The sequence below is a fragment of the Hoplias malabaricus genome, chromosome X1 (genome assembly GCF_029633855.1).
Source record: "Hoplias malabaricus isolate fHopMal1 chromosome X1, fHopMal1.hap1, whole genome shotgun sequence".
NCBI lineage: Eukaryota > Metazoa > Chordata > Actinopteri > Characiformes > Erythrinidae > Hoplias > Hoplias malabaricus.
Genome location: NC_089818.1, coordinates 18,034,908 through 18,061,562, shown reverse-complemented (window position 1 = coordinate 18,061,562; position 26,655 = coordinate 18,034,908). Strand labels below are relative to the sequence as shown.

General features: G+C 40.9%; 3 protein-coding genes across 9 annotated transcripts in view; 1 reads left to right on the top strand and 2 right to left on the bottom strand.

Moving 5' to 3' along the window:
- The window catches only part of LOC136675475 (protein unc-13 homolog A-like), a 41,572-nt gene extending 39,576 nt beyond the window's left edge, over window positions 1-1,996 (top strand). The window contains exon 41 of the mRNA XM_066652024.1: window positions 730-1,996. Within this exon, the coding sequence (XP_066508121.1) occupies window positions 730-1,021 (292 nt within the window). The 3' untranslated portion in view covers window positions 1,022-1,996. The remainder of the gene's footprint in view (window positions 1-729) is intronic.
- Window positions 1,997-10,345: 8,349 nt separating this feature from the next.
- Window positions 10,346-17,095, bottom strand: LOC136675706 (RNA-binding protein MEX3B-like). 4 transcript variants are annotated; one of them, XM_066652416.1, is made up of 4 exons: window positions 17,027-17,095; window positions 16,735-16,808; window positions 15,288-15,794; window positions 10,346-12,342 (listed from the first exon to the last, which is right to left on the bottom strand). In XM_066652416.1, the coding sequence occupies exons 3-4, from the start codon at window positions 15,730-15,732 to the stop codon at window positions 10,949-10,951; spliced, it is 1,839 nt and encodes a 612-aa protein (XP_066508513.1). In that variant the 5' UTR covers window positions 15,733-15,794; window positions 16,735-16,808; window positions 17,027-17,095; the 3' UTR covers window positions 10,346-10,948. The 4 variants fall into 4 exon arrangements, with proteins under 4 accessions (XP_066508513.1, XP_066508512.1, XP_066508516.1 ...); XM_066652415.1 differs by having other exon boundaries at window positions 16,735-17,085; XM_066652419.1 differs by lacking the exons at window positions 16,735-16,808; window positions 17,027-17,095 and adding an exon at window positions 16,126-16,146.
- A 759-nt stretch (window positions 17,096-17,854) lies between these two features.
- On the bottom strand, window positions 17,855-26,357 carry LOC136675707 (methyl-CpG-binding domain protein 3-like). Of its 4 annotated transcripts, none has more exons than XM_066652422.1 (7): window positions 26,249-26,357; window positions 24,426-24,585; window positions 23,904-24,041; window positions 22,575-22,665; window positions 22,029-22,221; window positions 20,545-20,691; window positions 17,855-19,958 (listed from the first exon to the last, which is right to left on the bottom strand). In XM_066652422.1, exons 1-6 carry the CDS (start codon window positions 26,260-26,262, stop codon window positions 20,550-20,552), a joined length of 738 nt encoding a protein of 245 aa, XP_066508519.1. In that variant the 5' UTR covers window positions 26,263-26,357; the 3' UTR covers window positions 17,855-19,958; window positions 20,545-20,549. The 4 variants fall into 4 exon arrangements, with proteins under 4 accessions (XP_066508519.1, XP_066508520.1, XP_066508517.1 ...); XM_066652423.1 differs by having other exon boundaries at window positions 22,029-22,206; XM_066652420.1 differs by having other exon boundaries at window positions 26,153-26,339.
- Window positions 26,358-26,655: the final 298 nt, after the last annotated feature.

The window sequence follows — 26,655 nt, the reverse complement described above, 5'->3', positions numbered from 1 at the left end:
ATATTCAGCAGTTGATATTTGAATTAGAAGAATGTACTATGGCTAAATTACAAAGTAAGATATGATTCAGTATTGCTGTTCCCAAGAAAATAATATACTCTTGGGTATAAACACCGGAACACAATTTCTGACAGAGCTTTGACAACACACTCACATAAAATTTGTGAGTAAGAATTAAAGTATAAAGAGTGTCAATCACAGGCATTTGTAGCTACATAATAATTGGTCAAAAGTGTTCTCCTCTGAGTGTGTTGAGCTTTCCAATAGCTCTGCATTAGTGGCAGTTGGCAGTTGGGCGGCACGGTGGCTAGTGGTTAGCACGTTCGCCTCCCAGCGCTGGGATCTTGGGTTCAAGTCCCATCTGGGTGGAGTTTCCATGTTCTCCCCGTGTCTGCATGGGTTTCCTCCGGGGGCTCCGGCTTGGCGCTCTATCCTCGGTTAAACCCTAGTGCCCAATGCAGTCCTCCAGGTGGACAGTCGTTCCTGGTCGAGAGTATGCTGGGCTGCTGCTTCTCGCCAGTGTGTGTGTGGATTGAGTGTTCTGAGCGTTCTGAGCAGTGTGCATTGTAAAGCGTCCTTGGGTGTCTAGAAAGGCGCTATATAAGTGTAAAGATACATACATACATACATATAAACAAAACAAAGATGCGGTTGGCCACATGCTAAGTTTAATCACTGTCAGAGAAAGTTGCCATGGATATTTTTCTACACCTCTATCCAATTTTCCAGTGTTCTGGGCAGTGAACTGGGTCCTGAGAACTACGAGCTGCAGGTGTGTGTGAAGGACTACTGTTTTGCTCGTGAAGATCGGACAGTGGGCATGACTGTGCTGCAGCTGAAGGACGTGGTGGCTCGGGGAAGCGGGGCATACTGGCTGCCGTTGGGTAAACGCGTCCACATGGATGAGACGGGGCTGACGGTTCTGCGCATCCTCTCCCAGCGCAACAACGACGAAGTGGCCAAGGAGTTTGTCAAACTCAAATCTGACCAGCGCTCGGCTGAGGAGGGAAGGGGCAGTTAAGAGCGAGCAAGAAAAAAAGCCCATATATCCGCACACAAAAAAACATTTAGCCACAAATGCACGTAGTAACTACTCCAGAGAAGGTCAATCCAGAAAATGCAGGCCATATCATCACTGTCCAAAATGGCAGACTTTACAGGACCGGGTAAATAATTCTTTAGTTTTAATGAGTATATGATTTAATAAAGAGGTTTTATTTCACGTCGTTTTAGAACATTTCTATTGGTCCATTCTTCATGAAACCTTTCCAGCGATTAAAGGACATCCCCAGTGTTCAGATGACGTAGAACAAAAATAGAAATGCTTTTGGACAGTGATGATATTCCACTCTAAACTGTTGTGCCTCTGCGGATAGTGGCATAACATAAATCTCTGTACAAAACTTTAAAGCAATTAAAATCTGAAGCAAATAATGATGTCAGAGGAATAGCTCTTTCATATTTCCCTTTATTACTTTTTAATAGTGAGTTCAGCGAATACATGCTCAAATATAACCACACACACACAGCTTCATTCTTTTTGCACTCTAGATTTAAGACTTCAGCATGTCACAGGGCTTGTATTAAAACCAAAAGTACATTAAGTGATTAGCTCCGTGTGGATACTGTCCAGTCAGAGGTCACGTTTCTGACACTCTTTGAGTATTTTTTTTTAGAAGTTGTTGATTTATTTTATCCTGTCATTGCCTGCTAAAAATACTGCATTGCTGCCTTGAGAAGTACAGAGGTACCATAGCCTCAATCCTTTAGATTCACCCCTTAGCATTTTGCTAACATTTGAACTGTGTCTCAAAACCTAGCAGCAGCTTTATATTGTATTTTAAAAACATTTATTTTAGCTGCGTTCTTTTATTTTGTAATTATAGGGAGCTCAAATGTATATGTGCTAGCTAGCTTCAAGCTATTCAGCTAGCTAATGTTTCAGCTAACAATTGTTTTGTTGAATATTAGAGTAATGCTATCAGGAGCAGTTAATGATGGCTTTTCTGAATAGAGTGACTAAAAAATGCTGCCTTAAAACAGTCATCTATGTAGGGAGCAAGGTTGCTCACTAGGTTTTGAGACACAGCCTTTAACCACACAGTTATGTAAAAAAAAAAACAACAAAAAACTGTAACTCAATCCACAATGAGGTTTGCGTTATTTTGAATACTTTGCACTCTGCCTTCCTTGTTGCATGTTTAGGAGTTTAACTCCTTTAATTCCCTCTGCCTCTCTGTCTCTTTCTGTCTGTCTGGTTCAGTAAGCACTGTCTCTCTCCTGTCCTCCATGTTGTGCATGATGAAGCCAAGCCACTTTTAACACTGTGATTCTCTCCATGTGCCGCTCAGCCGCTGTGCTTTATAGGGCTTCTGTTTGTTTGTCCAATTGCATATGGTACATGTTAGACCTGTTCTCTTTTGGAAGTCCAAAAATGATGGTGTGGATTTAATGCAAGGATTTCACAAGCTTTGTGCTGGTGAGGAAATATGTGACATATGTCAGGTGTTAAAATGGAGATTTGAGGGTGGGACACATTCACTAAAGTTCACCCACTTTGCTTTAGTAGCTAGTTAAGCTACAGAAGTTGGTTTACTCTGCCAGCTAATTACAAGTTAGCCTGCACTATGCATATAAGCCAAATGCTAACCTTGGCTAGTTCATGTGGGCTAGGCTAAATTATAAACAAGCAAATGCCCCTCATATATCATTAATAATTTCCTGGATTTTAAAACATTAGCTTTATTTCTACTCAGATTTAAGACTCATGAGAAATCTGTACTCCACCAGAGAAAAAGTAAACATTGTGTTTTAGTCTATTTTGTAGCTCATCTGTTTAATCCAAACAAGGAAACACAAGTAATGGCTACAGGCCAAAAAGTCCCAGGCAGGGAGTCTAGGTGTCCAGTTTAACGTATTTGTTAAAGGAAAGTTTGATGAACAGATTACTTCAACTTGAGAAGGGACACTAAATTTGCCTTTTGAAAGAGTCTCTTTAAATTTTCTTAAAAACGAAAGGATCCTTATCCAGAAACCCATGAGTTTTTGGGGCTCCTAATTGGTGCTGCTGGCTGAGAGATGGCCTAGTTACTCTGTCTGTTTATAGAGGTGCTGACCATCTGCTTCAGCTTTAGTGTCAATTTCTAAAAGTTTAAATGATTGACTTTGAAGGAAGTGTACACTGGTATCGTCAAGTTACCTTTAGTTAGGGAACATATCTGTACCATATTCTATAATAGTGGTGTTGATTTCATACGCCCATTTTCACCTTCAGGACTTTTTTACACGGTTCTATAACGAAAGATTACATTCTCTACAAAGGCGAATATTTGTAATGTATCTTTAAGGAACACGACTGGAATTTAAAACCACTGTTATACCTTTTAAAGGTACATTTACATTGTTTGTACCTTTAGGAACATTAATGTACCTCTACCATACTTTTTTTCTTGAGACTGTATGCGCAGGGGATAATCAGCACTGGGCGAGGTACCTAGACAAATGTAGAGAAAATACAGACAAAACAACTTAAAAAAAAAAAAAAGGTTTCCATTACTCCTGTCATCTGTATTCATCCACTGGTGATAATTAAGCGAAACTTAAATGGATTCAAAGAGTGGTGTTAGCTCTCTAACAGGTTTAGAAGAAGATTCCACCAAACAAAAGCACCATCTTTGTCATGTTGAAGTGCACAGCTGTAACTTATCAGTAAAACAAGCTTTGGTCCTTCTGTTGGTCTCCAGCATCACTGGCTGGACTGTGCTGTTCTTATGTTCTGTGCAGTCTAATGTAGTCACATCTGTCTTAATTCTATAGCAATACTTTGAGACTAGAAACAGTGCTCTGGATCTCTTGGCCCAGGATAAACAGGGAGATACCAAGGCTAAGTGCAGGCTAAGGGACGATAACAGTTTATAGGAGAAAGTGCAAAAGCAGAGTTAGGTTCTCCATTTTAGAAGCCATTGAAATAAATGAAAACACGTCAATAATCATAACCTTGGCTTTGTAACCCAGCCATTTTTTTTGCCATATTTTGGAGAGTTAGAAACAGTCCAGAATTAATTGTCCCTCATTTAAGTCTCATTTTTTAAACATGACCAATTTTGAGACGTTGCGGTTGATAGGTGTATATAAATGTATATTTACATATACTGTATGTATAGAGAGCAGAGAGGTAAAGTAGACGATAGAAATGAATTTAAGTGGTTTTCTGTGGGATGAGAGCCAGTCACGGAGACATAGCCATTGAAGTTTTGCTGTTTTACTGAACCATAGTGCAATTAAATGACATCGTAGTGGCTAGCGGTTTGTCTACATAGGAATAGAACACAAAATGTTTACAAGGCCGAGCGAGAGTAATCAGCACAAAGACACTTGCACACACTTACGCAGGATTCCTGTCAGAACCAAGCAGGGATTTCTGATTTATGAGCGGGATGCAATGGATCGAGCCTAAGGTGTTTGTGTTGTAAACAGTGGTGGAGTTCTTCTGAGGGCTTTGTAACATCACTCCGGACTTCTGTGCTTTTGAAACCAAATCCAATGTGGCTCTGGATGCCCACAACTCTGGCCTTTATTCTGTAGAACGTGAAGATGATGAAATGTTGACACATGCTTAAAATAACAGAAATCATCCATCATCTGACACTCACAGAGAGACACACATTCACACACTGGCTCAAGCACAAATGGGCATGAATACCCCCATATGCATGTGTGCATGCCCACGGACGCGGTTGCCATGGTGCCCACTTTGTGAATAGAAACCAAGTGCATGATGGGAAAAGTGAACTCTAAATGTGCCAGCACGTGTCTTTTTGATGTTACGCTGCCAACTGTCGATGGATTTATCTGTACATTTCTTTTGGTTTTTATTTAAGATATTTTAAAATGTATTTATTTTTCAAAGGAATAAAATAAAAAAAATAAAAAAAAAAGTCAAGAGCTTGTGCGTACATTGCCGTATAAAGAAAAAACAAACAAACCAATGTAGCGTGTATAAGCATGAGAGGATGTTTTTATACTGGGGATGTTTCTAATTTTTATTTTTATTCATTCTATGATGGTTTCTTATGAGGACGGTGGTGGATTAATGCAGCATTGCTTCCTATTAAAAAACTGACCACTCAGTGTGATTCTGGACTTATTTTCTAATGCAGAAATGTACACATGAGCTTCAAGACACTGGAACAAAACACACACACTCCATCTATTTTTTATTATTTTTTTTGTTTGTTTTCAAATGTATCCCAGTAAACAAGGAACGCCCCTGGACGTTCAAAATAGGTCTAAGAGTAGTCTGTCCATCAAGGACATATTTTAAACGTCAATGGACGTCCAAAATCCATCTTAATAAGTTAGTTAAGTGGTGACCAATCGATAACGTCAGTGGACGTCCAAAACGCGTTTTATACAAGTAATTTATTTCGGGACCAATTAATAACGTCAATGGACGTCCACAATACGTCTAATAGTCGTCTTTTCAATGTCTGTGTTTGGATGTCTTTTCAACTTTCATTTTCAACTTTAAGAGAACGTTGATTAGACGACAGTCATTACGTTATTTCAACGTTGAATCGACAGCTAAATATTTACTGGGATTGACTGGATTTTTAAATGACTGGAATTTAAATAGATTTTTAAATACAGTATTTGAGGAAAAGATACCCCTTCTATTGACAAATATTTAAAGAACTGCTGTTGCTGTCATCCAAAAAAATTATGGAAATCTCACAGCAATGATCCAATTTCTAGAGTGGGTTTGGAATACTTCCCCATTAACATCACTGTGTCTGCATTCATTTGGACATATATGGCGTGGTTTGTATTGTTTGCCACTTTTTTGCACCCAGAACATATTCCAGCAACTGGACGGTGCACCTTCAAGCCCTTAATGGTCACCACTTTCAAGTTACAAAGTTATTGACTGCATCTTTAACAGCAGTTATAGCATATTTCACTGAAGTGTTAAAGTCAAAGCTTTAAAAGCACAGGCACAAAGGCAGTATCAGACATCCGAAAGATGTAAAAGAGTGGAACATCTGGCACGAAATAACCCCTAAAAAAAGAACACTTGTCAAAAGATTGTGTCCAGGGGGAACTGGGTAAAAATTTATTAGAGGGTGGTCAATTTGGAAAAGACTTCAGCAAAGCTTTGAAAACACACAACTTCCCAAAGTGAGGGGCACAACTGAGAACAGAGAAATATGCTCTAATCAGCCATCTTTCACTTCTACACCGAGATGGTTTTTTACAAAAAGACCAAGTAAGTCTTAGGCTCCTGTTGGTGACTTGAATGTTTAAGAACAAGGCTGGAGTTTATTTTATAGAGAAGTCCTGAATAAAGGGTTGAAGGTAATAATCACAACACAAAATAAAAAAGGCAACTGCAAACCTGATTAGTGTAGCACCCAGGGGCTGGGGCTTTGAAGCTGTTCCTATGTTTTATGTGTAACTATGATCTCTGCAGATTAATCAGTACCAGGCGTCCAGCAAAACAAAGACCAGCTTGTGGAATAGAAATAACGTAGAGAAGTGCAGTGACTGTACATCAGTTTAAAAACAGAAGGCAATTTCAACAGTCATTCACTCACTGAAGTGCTGCTGTCCTCTAGTGGCGTGGTTCGGACGGCTGTTTCATGAAGCAGAAGGGTAGCCCCTTATTCTAGGCTCCTTCATAAAGCAACACGACACCTACACACTCCTTTCATTAAAACAGAAAGGTCTACAGTTACAACACCTTCCTCAATATTGTTGGTTAACACGAGTTGTAAAGAAAGGCAGATGCAGACACCAGAGTGATGTACAGTAAAGTGCCATCACAGTCCTGCGAGAGTCCATATATCTCAAAGCAATTTGTTTTAAAAGAACCTAACAAAGAAATGATGACTCCTCCTCAAACTGGAGTCTTAGCACCGTGCACAGAACTGAAGAACTCCTCTGGTGTCGTCCTGCTGTAAACCAAATGAAAAGCACCAAGACGCTGATGTTTATTGTTTTACAGTAAAAAACGAAAACAAAAAACAAGATTTTATTAAAGAAGCATAAAAAATAAAACTCTTGATACATTTCTTATAACCGTCAAGTCAGTTCGAATCATACGAGTATACAACTGTTCCAACTCACGGCTAGAAGGTCCATAAACTTTCAAATAAAATATATTTCAATTTTAAATTTCTTCAATAATTTTCTCATTTTGTTATAAATTGCCTATATGTTGTACACAGGAAACAGAAATATGGAAAATAAAGATAAATTTGCAGTAATAAAAGGGTCACATTATAATCTGGGATATTTATGTCAAGGTAAGCAAATAAATTGTAAAAATAAAATGTGTAAAAAGTTTTTTTTTGTCGATTTTTTTCTTTAGAAAATTATTAGCTAACGCCTGATGGCTTCAAGACATGCAGATAGTTTACTTACAAATAATGATACATGTTTTTAAAAACTACATTAACCTTATCAGTTTTGTACTTCTGGAAAAACAAATCCCAATGATTGTAATTCAGGGTATTTACAGGAAGGTCCGAAACCTTGTTATTGAAATGACTTTTGGTTCTGCATACAAAAGAAATTAAAGCAAAAACAAAACCTAGAAAAAGGAGAGCAGAGTCAGGGCAGTCGATGCCGTTCCGATGTAAGACCGTGCCCTAGAGCTCTCCTCAGAACATCTTCTGTAAACCCTGTTTTTATACCTTGAGGGAGGGGGAGGGAAGGGGAAGGGGGATTACAGATTGAAAAAAATAAAATAAAATAAAATAAAAACATTCCATCTCCAGGTCTCTGTGGTGTCTGTGTCCAGGCTGGGAGTGCCGGATTGTTGGAGGAAAAGGTTCGTCCTCAAGGCTGATTCTGAGGTTTCTGAGACGTGCCTAAAAACACAGACAACACGGATTCGGAGGCTCCTTTACAGTACGCTACTGACTCGGAACTTATTGTACCTTTAAATCTGTTTTCCTACTGTACACTTCCAGAAAAAGAACACCCTCGGTCCAGTTTTGAACACGTTTCTCAAAACTAATCTCACTAAAAAACACCTAAACTTCAGCTGATAGATTCCCAAGACTTTGAGGAACTCACAAAAATCACTTGTTTCAAAAGGGAAAATAATAATAATAAGCGAAAGAGAGAGTTTGTCAAGGCGGGCTCAGATGCCGTGTCACACACACACTGAACAAATACTTAAGAGATTTCATTCCATCGCATTATTGAAAAACGTTCTGCGTTTAAAGTAACGGCAGGAAACAAAGAACCAAAGAACGCTTGAGAACTTGTCCCTGTTTACGACTCGGCTACAGGCAATGGGGTGACTCGTGTGCTGCGTGAACCAACACAGAATAACGTGTCTGCTTCCGAAACGGACCGACGGTCGTTAGTGATCTGCACCACCAAGGCACCGTCAACTGGTCTGGCACGACAAAATTATATGCAATACACCACCAACGTGGACAAAAGCAAGAACACACGTCTTCAAGAAAGACACAGTATGAGAAATGTGGACCAGACTGACGAGGCTTGCTTGCTTTCACAGACTCCTAAGACCTCAGAAAACATGGACACAAACTATATGCAAAACAAGACGCCTCAACCCTTATCCTCAGGCTTTAAATGCAGTGTTTTAAAGTCCCTATCTCAGTTCCGTTCCAAGCCAGGTCACCAGGAAGATCGCTAGCTGCTCCGACGCCTGACCCATTGCTGCAGCTCTCGGACGTTTGCACAAACAGTGTATGGAAGCCCTGGGTGATATAGCTGCCAGGTTCTGATTGGGATTTTTCTCCTGGTTATTGTTAACTGAATGAGACCTGAATTGCAGTGCAGTCACAGGAAGCCCTTTAGAAACTGATGTCATGGCTTGTCAGAAAAATCCATCTTTTCAAAAGGGCTACCGACTATATTCACCATGCCACAGGACCAAACAAAAACATGTTCCGGCTGCATATCATCGCTGTCGTGGCAAAGTCTCGTATGTGTAAGATTAATTCTATTAATCTGATGAGATTTTTATACAGGCTTGTAACTCACTCGCATTTAGCAGTGTAACCACTCTCCACAAGGGGGCACCAATTTGTTGTCATGCTTCCAAAGAGTGGTACCTCGCATCAGTGATGCTGTGTGATTTCTTCTGGATGGCTTTACAATGGCAGCTAAATGTAAGCGGAGGGGGGGGGCAACAAAACAATATACAAGGTCTTGACAGGACAGCGACGACATGAAATCATAGGAAGTAAACTCCATACTAGTTTTGTGGAGAACAGCACTGCTGTGTAGGCGCTCATACTCAAAGTAGGAGCATATTAAAGAGCTCATTAACAGAAGGGGCGGAAGACCGGTGTTTTCTCCATTTTGGCCCAATACATCCACTGTGGCCCCTGCAGGAGATTTAAAGAAATAAGAACGAGAGAAAAAAAAAAAAAGAAAACACATTGCAATGTGTCGCAGTGCACAAAGTGGGGTGGCTCTACAACAGTCCGCTAATTAAAACAAAACTTCCCACTCCTCCACACACACACATACACACACACAAACACACACCCCTCCACAGTAAGGAGAAACATTCTTGCAAAAAGTTAAAGACCTATCTATCCTAAAATTCAGTAAATTCCATGAACAATGTGGTTGATGGAGATGAGGCTAAATCTGTCCAACTCCGCAGCAATAACCAGGACAGCTAACATTTAAAAGAATCTCTCTAAGAACAATAAAAACTGTAACAGATAAGGTTTCCGTGGACTAAAAGGCGACTCCAGACTGTGCAATGTCTGTGGTGGTGTTGTAAATGTTAGTTTTGGCACCTCTCCTGACAGGGCACAAAACCGGAATGAACAAATCTCATGACCTTTTTTTGATCGTAGTAGCATATACAAAAAAAAGAGTGTCTGTGGTAATGAAGTGACCAGTCTGCCCTATGTTAGAAGACACACAAGCCACAGAGCTTGATCGGGTATAGAGGAGCTAACAGCACCCTCTGCTGGACTGGAGTATGAGTGTTTTAAGGTTGCAAGGCTAGAGAGACGAAGACAGGAGACAGGCGGAACACCAAGCTCTTAGCACTGTAAAGATATTTCTTATGCAACGTTAACTATTCTATCTACCTACTTATCTTTATATTGAACATTAACCATTATGTTGGATATCAATTCTTAACTTGAATAAATATTAAGTGTTTCATTCTTCATTAATAAAAAAAAAAAAAAAAGAAAACAAATCATAATCATAATAATAATAAAAAAAAATCTGTAATATTTTGGTCTGACGGGTGTGCAGGCTCCACAGTCTTGCGTTTTTTTTTTCCAAGCTCACAGGCTCGTTGTCATAGTGTTGCTGCTAATTTCAACAGCGCAAACAAAAACACAAAAACGCAGGATTAAAAACAAAGCGCGTTCCCGTCCCTCTGAAAAAATTTCAAAACGAGCCATTAGAAAAAAGTGCAGACCTATGCAGCTTAAATCGAAAAATATCTGCAAGTAGAAAAAAGTCTCAAGCGAAAAATAACCTGTGGTCAGGCTGAGCTCAGAAGCAAAAATGAAGGGAAGGGGGAGGGGGAATGTATAATACATGGACAGACTCATTGGCGTTAGATAAAAATTAATGCCTAAAGAAAGATAAGACACTGGTATCCATCCTCCTTGTCCACAATGAAATTTTCTGTTCCAAAAAAACACAAACAACCTGCTGAATCCACAGCCTGGGACAAGTACATGAGTCAGCAAATAATATTGTCATCATAGTTATTATTATTATTATTAATATTAATAATAACAAGTCAACATCAGAATAGTGTCATATCTAATATGTTACTTATTACTGTCAAATCCTATGTGTAGGCAGGTTGCAGATAATCGTCCTCCTCTCTCCTCACAGACTTTCTAAATAGTAGGACAGTTGGATGTTCAATAGGTTTTTAATAAGAGCAACTCCCCCTCAACTCCTGACCCTCATCAGCGTGGCATTAAGAGAAGATGCGGATGCACTGTGTGGCGGGGGTGTGGCACACTGGGCATTCGGGCTCTTGTGACTGGCATATTTGCCCGGCGCAGTCCATGCAGAACAGGTTGTGGCCGCAGGGCACCAGTGCCGCCGTCACTTCGCTCTCAAAGCACACAAAGCAGTCCCTACTGCCGCCGCCAGGCACCATACTGGCCAAGCTGCTGGCTTTAAGGCGGCCCAAGACGCCAGAGGCCACGGCCACTCCACTACTACCTCCTTCTGAGTCGGTGGGGGACCCTCCGGGCAGCGAGGACGCTGAGCATGATGAGTAGCCGGTGGTGCTTCCACCACTGCTGCTGCTGCTTCCTCCGGAGAAGGACGATCCTGTCTGGAGCCAAGACAACGTGCTGAGGGGATCGCTCTGAGCTCGGCGCGCCAGCGGGTGGTCCAGGGCCGTGGAGTCGGCTGGAAGGGTAGGTGAGAGACGTGGTGTGATGTTGCCACCTGTGAGACCACTGCTGTTGCGGCGGATGGCTTGCGGCTGTTTGCCACCGTTCACAAAAGGAGCCCAGATGTTGGAGCCAGTGAACTCAAAGCTCAGGTCGTCAGAGGTCGTGGCCTGCAGGCCAGGAGCAGTGTCGCCCCCGAAGGTGAAGCCCCCACCACTGCCGCTGCCTGTGCTGAAGGGGCTCGTAGGGCTGCCGCTTTCGGTGGGCCGGCGGCTGGTCGAATAGTTGTCGGAATTCAGGCCACCATTGTGGTAGGAGGCAGATGACAGCTTGCGTGTGGAGTGGTGCACTGAAAGGGGTAGCGGTGGTGGAGGAGGTGGAGGAGGAGGGGGTTGCGCTGTGTGACCATGACCACTGCCACTACCACGGGACCACAAAGTGGCGCCGAGACCCAACGAGCTCAGGCCCTCGAGGCTGACATCAGTGCCGTTGCTGTGGAAGTCGTTGTCGCCCTGCAGGTCCACGAAGGCACCCGTGCGGAGGGTGATGTGCGTCTCAATCTCTTCCCGCGCTCTGTCCACGTTCTCTGGCATTCCAGTCACCTCAAACACAGGGTCTTTCTCTCTGCTCGGCGTCACAATATACGTGTGCGTCTGCTGCTGAATGCGCTTGATTGTGGCACCTTTAGGCCCCACCACCAGGCCCACTACCCGGTAGGGAACACGCACCTGGATGGTGGTCTGGCCAGGAAGATGAGGAGGGCCAGGAAGAGAACCTCCACCACCGGCTCCAGCTTTGCAACGAGAGGCGCGGATCATGGAGAAGTGCTCTGCGGCAGAGATGATCTCACGTTTTGCCATCTCAACATCCTCGCGCCTGCCGGTTACTATAAACACTGGATCCTCTCCTCGGACAGGGGTTTTGATGTAAGTGTTGGTCTTTGCTCTAAGGGCTTTGATCTTGCAACCTGCAATTTTAAAAAAAGGTAGATATTTAACATGCTCTAGGAGAAATCTACAAATTACAGCAGTAACAGTAACCCAGCATGGCCCACGACACTTAAAGCCTGACAACTTTGCCTTACTTAACCTGAACTTTATAAAGTATATGAACACCTCTGTCTAATGATTGTGTATTTATAACCTCCATCTCTTTGCCCTCTTTCCTTTGTCTTGACTGTCAACAAAAATAAACAACACACGTTTAAGGAGCATTTAGAGAATTTGTTCCTATGCAGAAAAGGACAAATATTAAAAAAAAAAAAAATAACACTGTAGACAACACAATTAACAAATAAACAAGAGTTAACAGAAAAGCATTTTAACCATTTTATAAAATTTGCAGTAAAAAGTTAGAACCTGAGTCTGGAAGGTTAGAAAGCAAATGACAAGATATTGACCTTGCATTGAACCCATCCATGGCACACTAATGATTGGGGCAGTGGGAACACACCCAAAGCAGCAGGCAGCCGCCTCAGTGTTGCAAAGCAGTTAGGGTTTAGGGGTTATGTGCCTTGCTTGAGGGCATACAGGCCATAGATTTTGAGGTAGGAGAAAGTGCTGTACCCTGAGTTAGTTCCCTGCTCGTCCAAGCGATCAAACTAATGACTTTTAAGGCAAGAAACTGCATTTTCAAAACAATAACTTCATAGGAGAGTCAAAGAACATTAACTTTCAGTGTGAAGTTAAAGCAAAAAAAAAATAAAATCTCCATTCAAAAGGGACTTTTTCAATTGGTTCACTGCTTATGGATGATTGAGAATCTAATGGCAGTTGGGATTTTCAAATTACCATCAAAACACCATAAATAGAAAAATGTAAATATGACAATTAAGACTTTTTGTACAGAGCAAAATATATTTGTAAAGTACCTAGCTGCTGTGGTGCCTTTGTCATGTGCTACACTGATGCATGGTATAGCATGAAGGCTAGTCACTTACATAACAAAGGGTTTGGTTTAGGGGAGTGGGTTCTGAACACGGTTTAACGGTTTAAAGTGTAAAACCGACATGTTTTCTGGAGGGGACGTTAAGGTGGGGCCGTTAGTGTGTACATATGTGTCGTTCTTCTCTCAGGTTTAAGGGCTGTTAGCATGTAGCAGCGCTGTTACCCAACACCGCGCTCCTGTCGCTTTAAAAGCGCTCGGCTTCCTGCGCGCGGCCAATGGCGAGCGTGCTGCGTGATGTCATCGTCGGAGGCAGAAAGCATGGCTTTTTCAAACAAAGAGAACAATGCCGTACGCAGCGCTCAGACGCTTTCGGCTCCGCGGCCCTTTCGGTTTGCCGCGAGTGCGGACGATAGTGTGTGAAAAAGCACGAAACCTGGGCTTAAAGCCCGGGTTCAGCGCGGTTACTGCACCCCGTGCGCCGCAGAGGCAGCAAACACCGCCCTGACGCGTCCCGGGGCGCAGCGGCCCTACTTTGCGCACAGCGTTATCAACAATACAGACATAAACACGGTCACCGGCGTCGGTCGGTCATAAAGAACCAAGCGAGGCAGAAGTCCAGTGCGTGTACGTGGACTTGGGCCTGGCCAAAAGGCGTCGGTCGATACGCTTCTTTTGTTTGGGGGCAGGCTGCTAGACACGTCCAGACTACCCGACAATCTGCCGCTTTGTTTGACCCCCTCCCCCTCTCCCTCTAAAGCTACTTCCATCTGCCCGAGAAGGTCTAACCAGACAATCAGGCCCGTGGCAAAAGCATTTCCCCCGTTCTCCCAAATCTTATATATCGTTTACACGTTTCTAATGGAGTTTTAAGCTCTGCAAAAACAAGCCACACGCCGGCGTTGACCTTACTCTTTCATAACACCTCACACTCTTTCAAATACAAGAAAATGCCACTCCAGAGCCCCTTAAGAACCACTGGTTCCTCTCAGAGATGTGGAGTATCCTCTATATTCAAATAACCTTGTTTGCTAAGAGAGAGTAACACACAAACACCACAACTATAACTTCTCACAAGCTCACTCCAGACAAAGAGAGAAGGCTTTCAGAATCTCATAACTGCCTGAACCCTCCCTGTACTTTACCGGCAAGAACATCTACACTCCCTAAGAATGGTTCTGGAAGGTTCTCTGGGTTAGAGAAATTGTTCATTTCCATATAAAACCCATGAACCAAAAACATTCAGAACTCACTGCTTGCTAATGGAGTGTCTCAGGTACGTAGTTCTACACAGGGTCAAAAAAACGTTCCACTATTTTTACAAATGTTAAAATACTGAAAAAATTAAAGCTTCTATGACCTGCATCAACAACAAATAATTGTAGATATGTGACAGTGCCTTGCTTCTTTCAGGTAGCCACCAGACAAAGAATAAAGCATTCCCTGTTATTAATTTCACAAACACAGGAACTAAACAGTAAAGGGAAGTTGTATAAAACCAATAAACATCCAAAGACCATTTGCCTACTTGAATAAGGTTCTTAAATGGCTCTAGATATCTTTAAGAACCCCTTTCCAGGTCTAAGTAGAGCTTGTTTTTGCTAGGAGTGGACGTCAACATGACAGCTCGCTACCTCTCTCCAGCAGCCCCCAGACAAAGGATGAGTTTCCCTGCTGCTGCTGCTGTTATTGTTGTTGTTTACGTTTCTTTAACGTGTAACATGCATTGCATTTCAAATAAATATGTAAAAATAGCGTCAAACTATTGAACACCTTTCTGCAAAAGAGTTGTAACTGTTCTCCAGCAGCCCCAGGACAAAGAGAAGGTTTTTTCTGTTGTGGTTGTTGTTGTTTACTTTCCAAAGGTCAAGCGTGTATACCGAGTGAACATGCATTACTGTTTATTTTTGATTTCTAAGTGAGTACATCAGCGAACACTGTACTCCAGCAGCTCCCAGACAAAGGCAAAGTTACTCTGTTGTTGTTTATTCACCTTAAGCATGCATTAAGTTCTATGTAACTCTATACCTTGCCGTCCAACGATTTCAGCGACGTGCTCGGAGCTGGGCACGGGCACACACTCGGTCATGTTCACGCTCCTCTTTCGGCTACACAGAACCGAGCCCTGGTCGTTGGAAACCGGGTGAGGGTGCGGGCCGCTCAGGTGGTAGCTTCCCGGACCGTAGTACTCCGGAGACGGAGAGCAGGAGGTGGGGGACTCACGGTGCTCAAGCATCTGGAGGTCGACGTATCCACCTCCGCTGCCGTTACAGTTCTCAGGCACGGTGGTCCCCGTCGTGCCGTCCAGAGGATCCACTTTGTCGAGCCCCATGAGCGAGAGCTGGTCCAGAGCGAAGCGGAGCGCCTCCTGATGGTCCTCGTCCCGGGACTCGGGGTCCGATTCCCGGGGCAGAGGGACCCCGTTTTGCACGTCGTGATCCATAATCTCAGGGTGGAACAAGGGGCTAGGCATAGTAACTGTCCCCGTGGATGTGCATCAGACTCCGGGCTGTCTTTTAGGGTGGGAACGGCTCTCTGAAAGAAACCACAAAAAATCGGATTCAGACGAACAATACAGTAAGAAGTGCATACACTGAGAATTAACCGTTGCCCACAGACTACGTCCCAGAGTCTAGTTCATGTGCCACACTCAAGACTTTACCGTTACCGCCAGCTCGTCTCCGCTTTTGTCCTTATTGTTTCTTTCTCCAATTTTTTTTGTTAGCCGACAAGCTAACGCGGCTACATAGCATCACAATTAGCAGCACACTGGGCTCCGTCCCACATAACTCACTGCTCCCTATATATGACAGTAAAAATGACCTGTACACAAAAGGAAACAGCATACACAAAAGAAACCACGTACTTTTACAACTCACTGTTGAATAATAACTAAAAACAGAGGGACAAACAATTAAAAATGCGCTGCATTTGGCTGTAGGGGGACCGCCAAAGTGGGCACTACATAGGGAGCCTGGAGCAATGCGAGACGCAGCCCATGTTTTAACAAGCGTTCGTTTCTTAAAATAAAGCGTGTGCGCGCGAATACGGCACACATAACGAGGGTTTACACTGCAAACAGACACATACCGGCAGAAGAAAATAATTTCTCAGTTTTAATCTATATATTTTATTGTTAAGCAGAAAGTAATGTTAGCCTGTTAGCAAGGGGAGGCAAGTCACGTTGTCGCCGCCTTTGTTTGTGGAGAACATCAACCTACAAACAGCTAACGAGGCAGAAGTTGGCTTACTTTCCTAAATGTTCCGTTCCACCTTAAAATGTCGGTGCAGTCCAACATTCCGGCGCAAGAATCTCAACTGCCACAGCATTTTAAGGTGGAGCGGAAAATGTAAAAAGGGAAGCCAGCTTCAACCTCACCACAAGCAGCAGCCTCCCAACCCAGAGCCCCGCAGCCCGCTCCGCACAGCGCAAGTTCAGAACACGGCGAAAAAGACAAGAGCCCATTACACTCACCTCCCGGTTCCTCTTCTCTGAGCCCACACAGGGATAGCGTTAAACTGTAGACAAGTGTTTAAGTTTTTTTGGTTCTTTGTTTTACGTTAGGGAAGGGTTTAAAAACAGAGCGGAGAGAAAGAGACCGGGTAAATAAATAAATTAATAAATTCTTTAAAAATACACATATATATCTTCACTTTGCCATCGCTCGGTGTGTCCGCTCGCGTAGTCCTTCACATTTCCATAGCGCGGAGAGCCACACAAACCAGTAAAAACAAACAGAAACACGTATGTGTGCACACACACACACCGAGCCCGTGTCTTGTGCCTCGTTTCTCCGTTGTCTTTGTCTCGCCACGCGCACGCCCGCCGCTCTGCCCTGTCTCTCGCGCACACCGACGGCGCTGACGTCACCCGCGACACAACAATGGGTTCAAAGGCCACGCAATAGGCGCGCGGAGAGCCGGTGGCGCGCCTGCGCGTACCCGCGCGCCGGTTATGACATACAACCGGACGCAGGGCACTTTATTTACCAACTGCGGACAGGACCCCCGGCTTTCCTACAAACCGTCTCTCTCTCCAGACATTTTACATCCTCAGCCACAAAATGCAGATTTCTAATGTATTATATATATATATATATATATATATATATATAAACTAATTGTCAAAGGACAACTCCTGTCAATTTAAAAATAGCATTATTTACTGAATTTTGTAAATATATCATACTCGGGTGCTGCAGCTGGAAACATTAATACATAAAGTGCTTTAATGCTTGCACAGTGCACATTTCATGATTTATCCAGTGTACATATCCCAAGTTTTAATGAATGTCAATATAAAAAAAAAAATTTGGACCAATGCCATCGACCCAAACAGTAGAAAATTTGACAAGATTAAAACTTATTTTTAAATTATGTCCATGATGACAATGTAGCCTCTATGTAGCATCTCATTTTTTGTCCAATGTTAAGTTCGATTTCAGGACTTATAAAGTTAATTTAGTAATGCTAAATAAGACAGAATAATTTCATCCCATTGTATACTTCCCTCCCAGTCTCCAGACTTCTCTTCCCTCAATCATTCATGAGACACAGCAGAACAATTTAATGAAAGAGAATTTTATTAATCAGTTCATAAAATTAAGCCCATATTGAGGGAGTCTTCTCTCAAAGCATTTAGATCCAAACACTCAAAACTGCATAAAGTACAAAATGATAGCCCCCCCGACCATTCATAGATTATTACATTTATTAAATGTGTAAAACACAATCAGGCGAAAACCCGTCTTTATAAAAAAAAGAACATTTTACACAATTTCAGCTGACTTTAAGCTCAAGGAACATGTTATTTCAAAAATGACTTTAAGCACGGGTAAAAATATATACTGTATCCATAAAAATAAAAAAAAGATTTAAAAATTGTGTTCAAAACAGTCTTCTTGGATGAATGTGTTGAATTGCATCAGTCAGATGTGGGCTGATCAGGGATCAGTTTTCTTTTTCTTTGGGTTTAAAAAAAAAAAAAAGAATCCTGACCCTAGTCCAGCATTAACTGAGGTTAATATGTTCATGCACCAGAATTGAAGCCACTGCTAACACACCGTCTCTCGTCTTGCACTGATAAGCAATGGCCTTTAATCTCTGCTCGTCTATCATTTCTCATAACTAAAGGAAATAAAATGAGAAAAAGACAAAGCACTTCTAAACTTCTGTAACACAATAAACCTATAAATTGAAAATTCACCCCTACCCCCACATGCACCATATGAAAAACAAAAACAAAAAAAGTGATCCAAGAGATTGAGAACCACAAAATAACAGATCTTCACTAAATGTAGTTTTCTTTTACAGTAACACTCATATCAGCCAACATCTTCTCAAGAGTAGAATTTATGGACCAATTCTCCAAAGAGATTAAGTAAGTACCAGACTAAAGGGCTTTTTTCACTGGGAATCCCTACAGGTAATTAGTCTAAGATATGGTACTTAATCTCTGTCTGAACAACTAGCCTTTAATAGCTTAAGAGCTTACCACCTTTTTCTTGACCATGAATGTGAAAGAACAAGAGCTTATAAACCAAAACATTATCTTATAATTCAAAGTTTCCTGTTTGCATTAAGTAATGGCCATTGTTGAATCTTTTATTGATTTTGAGATGATACGCCTGTAGATACAAAGGATACATTTAAAAAGGGTAAGGGAGTGTAGGGGTAAAAATTGTTTAGAGAATTGCTAGAATCAATAAAGAAAATACGGTGACAGCTTCTTGCAGCTTTCACATTGGCCAATTTTTTTGCACATTTATTTTCAACTGTGAATGATTCAGACTCTCAAAAAAAAAAAAACCCAGCCAAATATATATCTCTGTAATCTACAGAGAAAAAAAAAAGACAGAAAAAAGCACCAATAATAAAAACCGTTGGTTAAAGATGTTCAGTGTTTCACTCTAACATGCGCTTTGAGAGTTCAATTTGATCAGTTATTACATCATTCCAAGAACAAAGAAGGAGCTTATTATTTTTCATCTCGACCTGTCGTTTACGGTTGATTACAACAGAATCATTATGACATCATAGATGCTCTGCCCCCACTGACTTGTACCACTTATAATGGAAGACAGGTGCCAAAATCCAAAAGGAAAAGTTAAAAATGTTAAGCAAAATAATCAGATAAATTAAAACCCCAAATATTTTAAGCCCATTTACGCATTTTTCTTAATCTGACCCTAATTTAGTAACAGTCTTAGCTTCTGTCAGAACAGGACTTTAGGACTGTAATTCAATTGTTCTATTATTAGCTTTTGGGAAACACACTGTAGAGCCACATGTAAATATAATTTAGTGTAACACTCTCTTAAAACTGCATGTACTGCCTGTAGAAAATTAGACACTCCATGTATCTGTGAGAATATAAAGCAACTTTCTCACATTTACAACTTCAGTATGGCAAGAAACAGGTGTAAAATGCCTAGCAAATTAAAGTAAAACACTATTACTTATAGCAGAAAATGGAGAAAAGTGTGAAGTACAAAATGTCCCACAAAACTGCATATATAAAACATTAAGTTTCACACTTAATTCAGAGGGGAACTGTAAGAAACAGGTAGCAAAAGTATGACTTTTACACTGAGAAACAGCATGAGCTGTCAGGTCCTGGTTTTCAACTCAGCAGAGGAATACTGTGGTCCACACCGGTCCCCTCAGAATCACTGATCAAAGAGGATGTTATATCAGACACTGTAAAAAAAAAAAAAACACTTCAACATTTTGCAGAACTCAACTAAAGTTATCTATTAAAGCTCCACCCAGACTTGTGTTCTTTCATTAAAAACTATAGCAAGGTTACAGATTGGCATGTAGTTGTGGTCGTTGTCATGTACACAGTGGTGTTTGGGTGCCTCTGACAGGTCCATCTGTTATATATAATCTAAATGTCACCATTTAAACCATGTTACAACATTGTTCTTGATATTGCAGGCTAGAATTAAAAAGGCAGCTCTTGCTATTTGAAAACTGCACTTGTTCAATATGTGAATTTGATATAAAAATAATTAATTTTAACTTTTATTCCTTATGTATTTTCTGTGCTAAAATGCTAACTCAATACAGCAGATTTTAGTTTTTGAGTTCATGCGTTTTTGCAAAATAGTGGTAATATGAAACTGACCAATAAACATATAAAAAAGGTACACGAAATATAGTTTGATTCCAATAACGCTGGATAAAATCTAATCGCTACCAATAACCAGAAATAAACCACTTATAAATAATCAGTCCTCAAATCTGTAGACTGATCATTACTGGAAATTTTTTTTTCCCTTACCATGGTTATAGAGCCTCTTCTTTGCTGCTTGACTCCTCCTTCAGAGACACTGCATCAACAGTGGCCTCTTCTACATGAGCCAACATATCAGCCATTAGAGCCTCCTCCAGCCTCTTCCTCACACTGTACACCAGAGCCTCCTGCTTCCTGCAACACAGTGTTGTAATGGCACATCCTAACTTAGCATGACGTATGACCCATCAGCTTGGTTCAGTCGTAGCGCAGCTCGTAACACAGACAGTGACAAACTGCGCAACGTTAAAGTGACAGAAGGGCTGCATTAAAATACTCCTCCTGTAGTGGATGGACTTTTATTTTAAATGTATGCTGCCAGTAGACATGAATACACCAACCCCATTTCCAGAAAGGTTTCGAAAAATTCAATAAAAACTGAAATAAACACTTCATAAATTTTCTTGAATATTTATTTAATAAACAAACAAAAAAAAGATTTGAAATTCACTAACAAAACTAATTATATTTGTTAAATATAAATAAATTAAAAATGGATGCCTGCGGCACACTCAGAAATAGCCCAGGCAGACCCACAGTTTTCTGAAGTACTCCCAAGCCCATGTGGCTATCAATATTTATCAGTGTAGCATGACAGCTTCTTATGCAGTGCCATCTGAGGGCTCAAAGGTTACATTAGTGTCTAGCATGGTCCGGTATTTATCCAGATTCCCTGAATGTTTTTCATGAAATTGTGATTCAAAAATGTTTAATACAGTTTGAACTGCAACAATTCTCTCATGAGCTCTGGCATAAAGTGACGAGCAAAAACCCATTCTGCTTACAAAGACTGAGCCTTTAATTAACACTCATTTTCATCTTATATCCACCTGTTTATTAAGTAATGCTTCAAAACAAAATTGATTTTCTATACATTTTTACTTATCTTTTGCCAAGTACCCAACTTTTTTGGTGTGCTCCGAATAGGATTCTAAATTAACTTATGTTTACAAACTACAACCAAACTGATCCTGTGTAGTACTGCATGGAATATTTGACAACCTGAAAAATGCTTAGATTCCAGTTAAGCAATCAATATCAATACTGTCAATAAATATATGAAGATGATATTAGTTTTCAGTTCAGTAATAAATACCAACCACAGCCAATAGATGGTGGAATCAAGCAAACACCATCATGGAAGATTTAGCTGCTTGAAAAAATACTGTTCCATTACCAGAACCATTTTTAATGGAATAAAACAGTTAGCACTTAAGCGTGATGATCCCTTTTCGTTCTTTTGATTTACTACAATTAGTTATGGCTGTTTCACACAGGATTTTTCATGTTTGAATTATTGTACATAAAGTAATTCATGCATCATTCAGAATACTTGGATTTGCCCTTGTTTCTGTGCAGCTTTGAAAAATAAGTGCTGGTGTGTGGCCTGTGTTTGTGAACTGAGCTAAACTCTTGAAGCATTAAGACTGGGAGAGTAATATGTAGAGTAATATTAGTTTGTGCTAGTGTACCTGATGTCCTCATCTGTCACTGTGAAAGCCTTGCAGAGGGGCTGCGTGGTGTTGAGCCAGACTCCAGGGTTCTTCTCCACAGCAGCAGATAGCTGTCCTGTGATGGGAGCAGAGGTGGTATGCAGGGCACTGGCGATGGCTGACAGGAGGGTTTTATCCGTGTAGCCTGGGCCGACCCCTGTGGTGGAGGACACTTTCAGACATTACACAGTTTAAAAAGGGGAAATGAGGCACTTCAATCATTAAAAAAAAATCTTCATGCATGCAGATTGTTATTGTAATGTGTGTATGACGGTCACTAAACATATGAACATGTTTCTAGTTCTAAAATAGTTTTTGGAAGACTTGAGCTTGAAAACACCTAATGATAAAGGGCTGGTAAATAGCTATGAAAAATAACATACTACTGGATTTGATTCACAATAAACACACTTCTTACAAGACTGTCACATCAACTACAAATGTTCTTACTACAGAAAGATCTTAAAGAGAGATCAATCCCTGATGCAATCAGGTTTGGGTCAAGTTTCCCAACCAGACAATCACCTTGTAGGCCTTTGGGAAGATCCATAGTTTTCATTAACTCTTCAGCTATATCATACGCATTCAGTCCTGTAAGTTTCTTCTCCCAGAAGAGCTGAGGAAGATGATCACAGATTAGATTTGAATGTTCATGTTTAAGTTTTGTTTAGATTCTATAAAAATGTCTAAATGTTTTTCAAATTTTATAATCTCAGATTAGCGTGAACAAAGATCAGTCATGGTAGAAAGTGGTCCAACATTAAAAATTAAACATGGATGCAAAAAGTATACAACACTGTACTAAGACTGAAAAAAATACCAAAGTTGTGGGGATCTGTTCATTCATTTGAATTCTTTTAGAAAACTCAGCTCTTGCCTGACAAACTTATATGATATGAAAGTGTCAAACAAATTTGAGTTTGAGTTCCTAACTTGTGTTTATTGATAGTCAGAAAACATGTTATTTCTTACTAATTCAACAACCTTTTAAACAAAGGTTTAAAAGACCATTGGTGTCCCCCCCCAACGGTGTTCGGAAACTCTTGCCTGTGACGTAGATGGTGGACAACAACTCTAGAAGCTGCACTTAATTTAATGCAAAATGACGAAAAGGTGTGTTGTTTTTGGCTGCAATCATTCAATGTACAGTGGGACATCTGTGAACAAATGGCCCAAAGATCCTAAAATATCCAGAAAATGGACTAAATTTGTCAACTTTAAACGGACACTTTGGAAAGGACCATCCGCTCACTCCGTTATCTGTAGCTCATTTCACTGGCGCTTTTCCAACACTATGGGCATGTAAGGACACCAACGAAAGATGTTCAAGAGCCTCTGTAACATGGAGGTAAACAGGGTAAGGACACTCACTTCGCCTGTTTTAGTTGGTGTTAGTTAACGTTAGCTTGACTCGCTAAACTCGGTGGCTCAGATTATACTCGGCTACGTAGCTGCATTACGGAGGTTTATAGTGTCGGATGAACTCGAGTTCCACTTCGATCACATTTACAAGAATAATGGTACCTCTAAATCTGAGTTTAGCTTATTGCTAGGCTACTGTCATGAATAATGTTGGTTATTTAGCTAGATACTGTCATAACAGTCAGTCATAACGGTGTTTTACCGCGGCGTTGTTCAGCTGTTGTCCACCAGTGACGTCACGGTTGCGTTCAAGAATTTCCGTAGCGAGCTCGGGTTTTTTCCGTCAATTTAATAAAATTGTCAGTTTTAAAGCAAATTAAGCTGCTATTTTCATTTTAATTCATACTTATATTTGTCAGTAACTACAATAATGTCAAATATTCATGGAGGTCCATTAAGTGGTGCTTAGCCTTTAAAGGTCTGTTTGGTTACCTGTCTTGGCTGCTCCACAGCCTTCTGAGGGTCAGACTTAACTTTGTTGTTTGGATGGTTTGTGACCTTGGTAACAGGCTGTTTGAAAATGGACGCGGTTTGTCTCACTGGTAGAGAGGTGTTCAGATCAGGCTTCCCCTTAAAATTAAATATGGAACAAGCAAAAATAAACCATGATTTACACATCATACGTGCAAGTATTAACAAGGTGCATAACATAGCTGTCCAGTTAAAAACATGCATCTCCATATTAGTGGATTTTTAATTTACTACATCTTCTGAACACAGCTCACATTCATAATGAATGAACCAATAGAAATGCTCTAAAATTAGTCGGCTAAACAAATTTTTACTCTGCCTTCCAACGAAAGTTAAGGTTTTTTCCTTCTCCTGTTAAATTTCTATTTTGAGAGATACGTGTTTTTAATTGGACAGCGACGATAACTTATTTATAGAGAATAAATACATTAAACAATAAAATGCACCTAAAAAAAAGCCTTTGGGTTTCCCCAACTAACCTACCTTATTTGGGCCACTGTGGTCAAAGCGTGGACGCTGTCTGTTCTTGTTCAGTTTGCTCATAATCATTTTTCCTGTACGGAAATCAAAAGAGCTCAGGTCCAAAGAATTTCCAAGGTATCGGGCCAGTTGTGGCTTACTCCGAAATTTCTTTCCTGTGGGACTGTGTATACGAATGAAAATAACGTTAAAAAATTGGCCTTTACAGATTCAGGTTACAGAAGCAAAAGTCAAAACTGCGATCAATGGCTTGGGACGAATCCTCTCAGTTTTTCTGGAAATCCCAACATCTCGATGTATTAACATGTGCAGTACTTTAGTTTGCAAGATTAAGTCACAACACACATTTGTTAAGAACGAAAAAGATAATGGTGATCAAAGAAAAATTCATTTTTTGCAGTCGTAAAAACTCAATACCAAAGACAGCTACAGTCTTGGAGAGCTTAAGACAAAGTCGTTGCCTTTTGAAGCGCCCGTATAATCCTTTAGAGTGCTAAAGCGAGATGGTTTCCAAAGTTTATAATTTACTTTCCACTGTCTGTGTCATACATGATGCATACACGTTATCTCATGGTTAGTAGACAAATAGGGCAATATTTGCGTGAACTATAGTGACCTCTGGCCTCTATCACCACCACTGTAATAAATTTTAATCAGAGCTCTGGGACATTTCTCAACAATGAATCATTTCACATCAAACCACTCTGAATAACTGGTTTACGTTTCCCTTTAATAAGCTCTACCACTCATTTTATTGTTCTGAGTGGTGCGGTACTGGGTCAGTATCCATCCAATCAGCTTCTACAGGTGAGAGCCAAGAAATATACAGACCCAAGCAAAAGTGTGGACACTCCACAAAGCAGGATTTCTCATTTTAGCTGAATACACCCAAAGTGTAGAATAAAAAAAAAAGCATGCTTCACCTTTTTTGCTCAAGTTATCAGGTTTACTGAGAAATCCTTTTGTGGAAAACACACTTTGATGAAATTAGAGGTTTTCCTGAAGTAAGAATAAGTACACATCCAGCTCTGCAGGTTTTGCGAGTAACCTGCCATGTTCAACACAGCAAATAAACTGAATGTGTGATTACAACATTCTGCAGAATTATCAGAATTACTTGGGGGTTCTGCTGAAAGCAGATTTTTTTTTTTCAGTTTAGCCTGATAAGCCCAGGTTAAACCTGTCCAGTAGGAACAGAACTGTGGGACTTTCTTATTGGACAGTCCTCGATTCTGGGCTAAAGTTATTTGGTTAACTGAGACTTCCTGCGTTGTAGAAGAGCCCCTTGTAGATGTGTTTGCTTTGAAAATTAGCAAATGTGTGTATATTTCTAGCCATAACTAAGTCAATTAATTCAGTAAAGTTTAGGAATACGATTTCTAAGTGGTTAACCGTGCACTCCAGTAATCAAAACAGCCAGAAAGCTTTTCAAACTGCAGCACAGCCTGAGCACACAGGCTCCAATAACAATAACAGTTAACAAACAGCGCTAACCACACCGGGGAGCTGGCAGCTAGCTAGGTGGCTAAACTATATTTCTTAATATAGCCCAGAGTCAGACCGCAGAGACGAGTCTGAAGTAAAGCATTTCAGCTCTTCAGAAGTGATCCAACAATAAACTGTATGTTTGCTGAGGGTAGTTTAATCCTAGAGCTGGAAAAGCCGTACTTCTGAGCATTAAGCTGTTAGCCGAGCTAACATTCTCCCCCTGGCTGAACCAGCAGCAGTACCTAAAATAATAGACATCGCTTTTCCCCGCGGACAAGCCCGACTTTCTGGTCACTTCTTCCCTTTTCCAACCATTCGGGAGAGCCGAGCACTCCCACCTTTTCCTCTCCATGCTTCTCTCCGCAGCCTGGCTCGCAGAAAATCGCCGAAATGGAATAAACACGGTTAGGATGCCTCCTGCACTCTCTTCACCTCATGACCTCCCACTACTCACCAGCAAGGAGTCGTTTTGCAGCCAATTGAATCTTTTGAATCGATTCTTTCAAATGAATACTGGGAGTCGACTCGCATTTGAGTGCTTTTAGGGTAGACTAATTGGATTATTTTTGAATTACATTGTGACACATAGTAAATCCACTAAAGACCCCCTTCCAGAGAATATCGTGTTTGACCGGGCTCACATGTCTGTGTGGGACTGTTTTATACACGAGATCAGTGAAATAACCAGTTTCAAACGACATAAGCATAAAAAAAATCAATCCCATCATCTCATGAGGTGAGACTC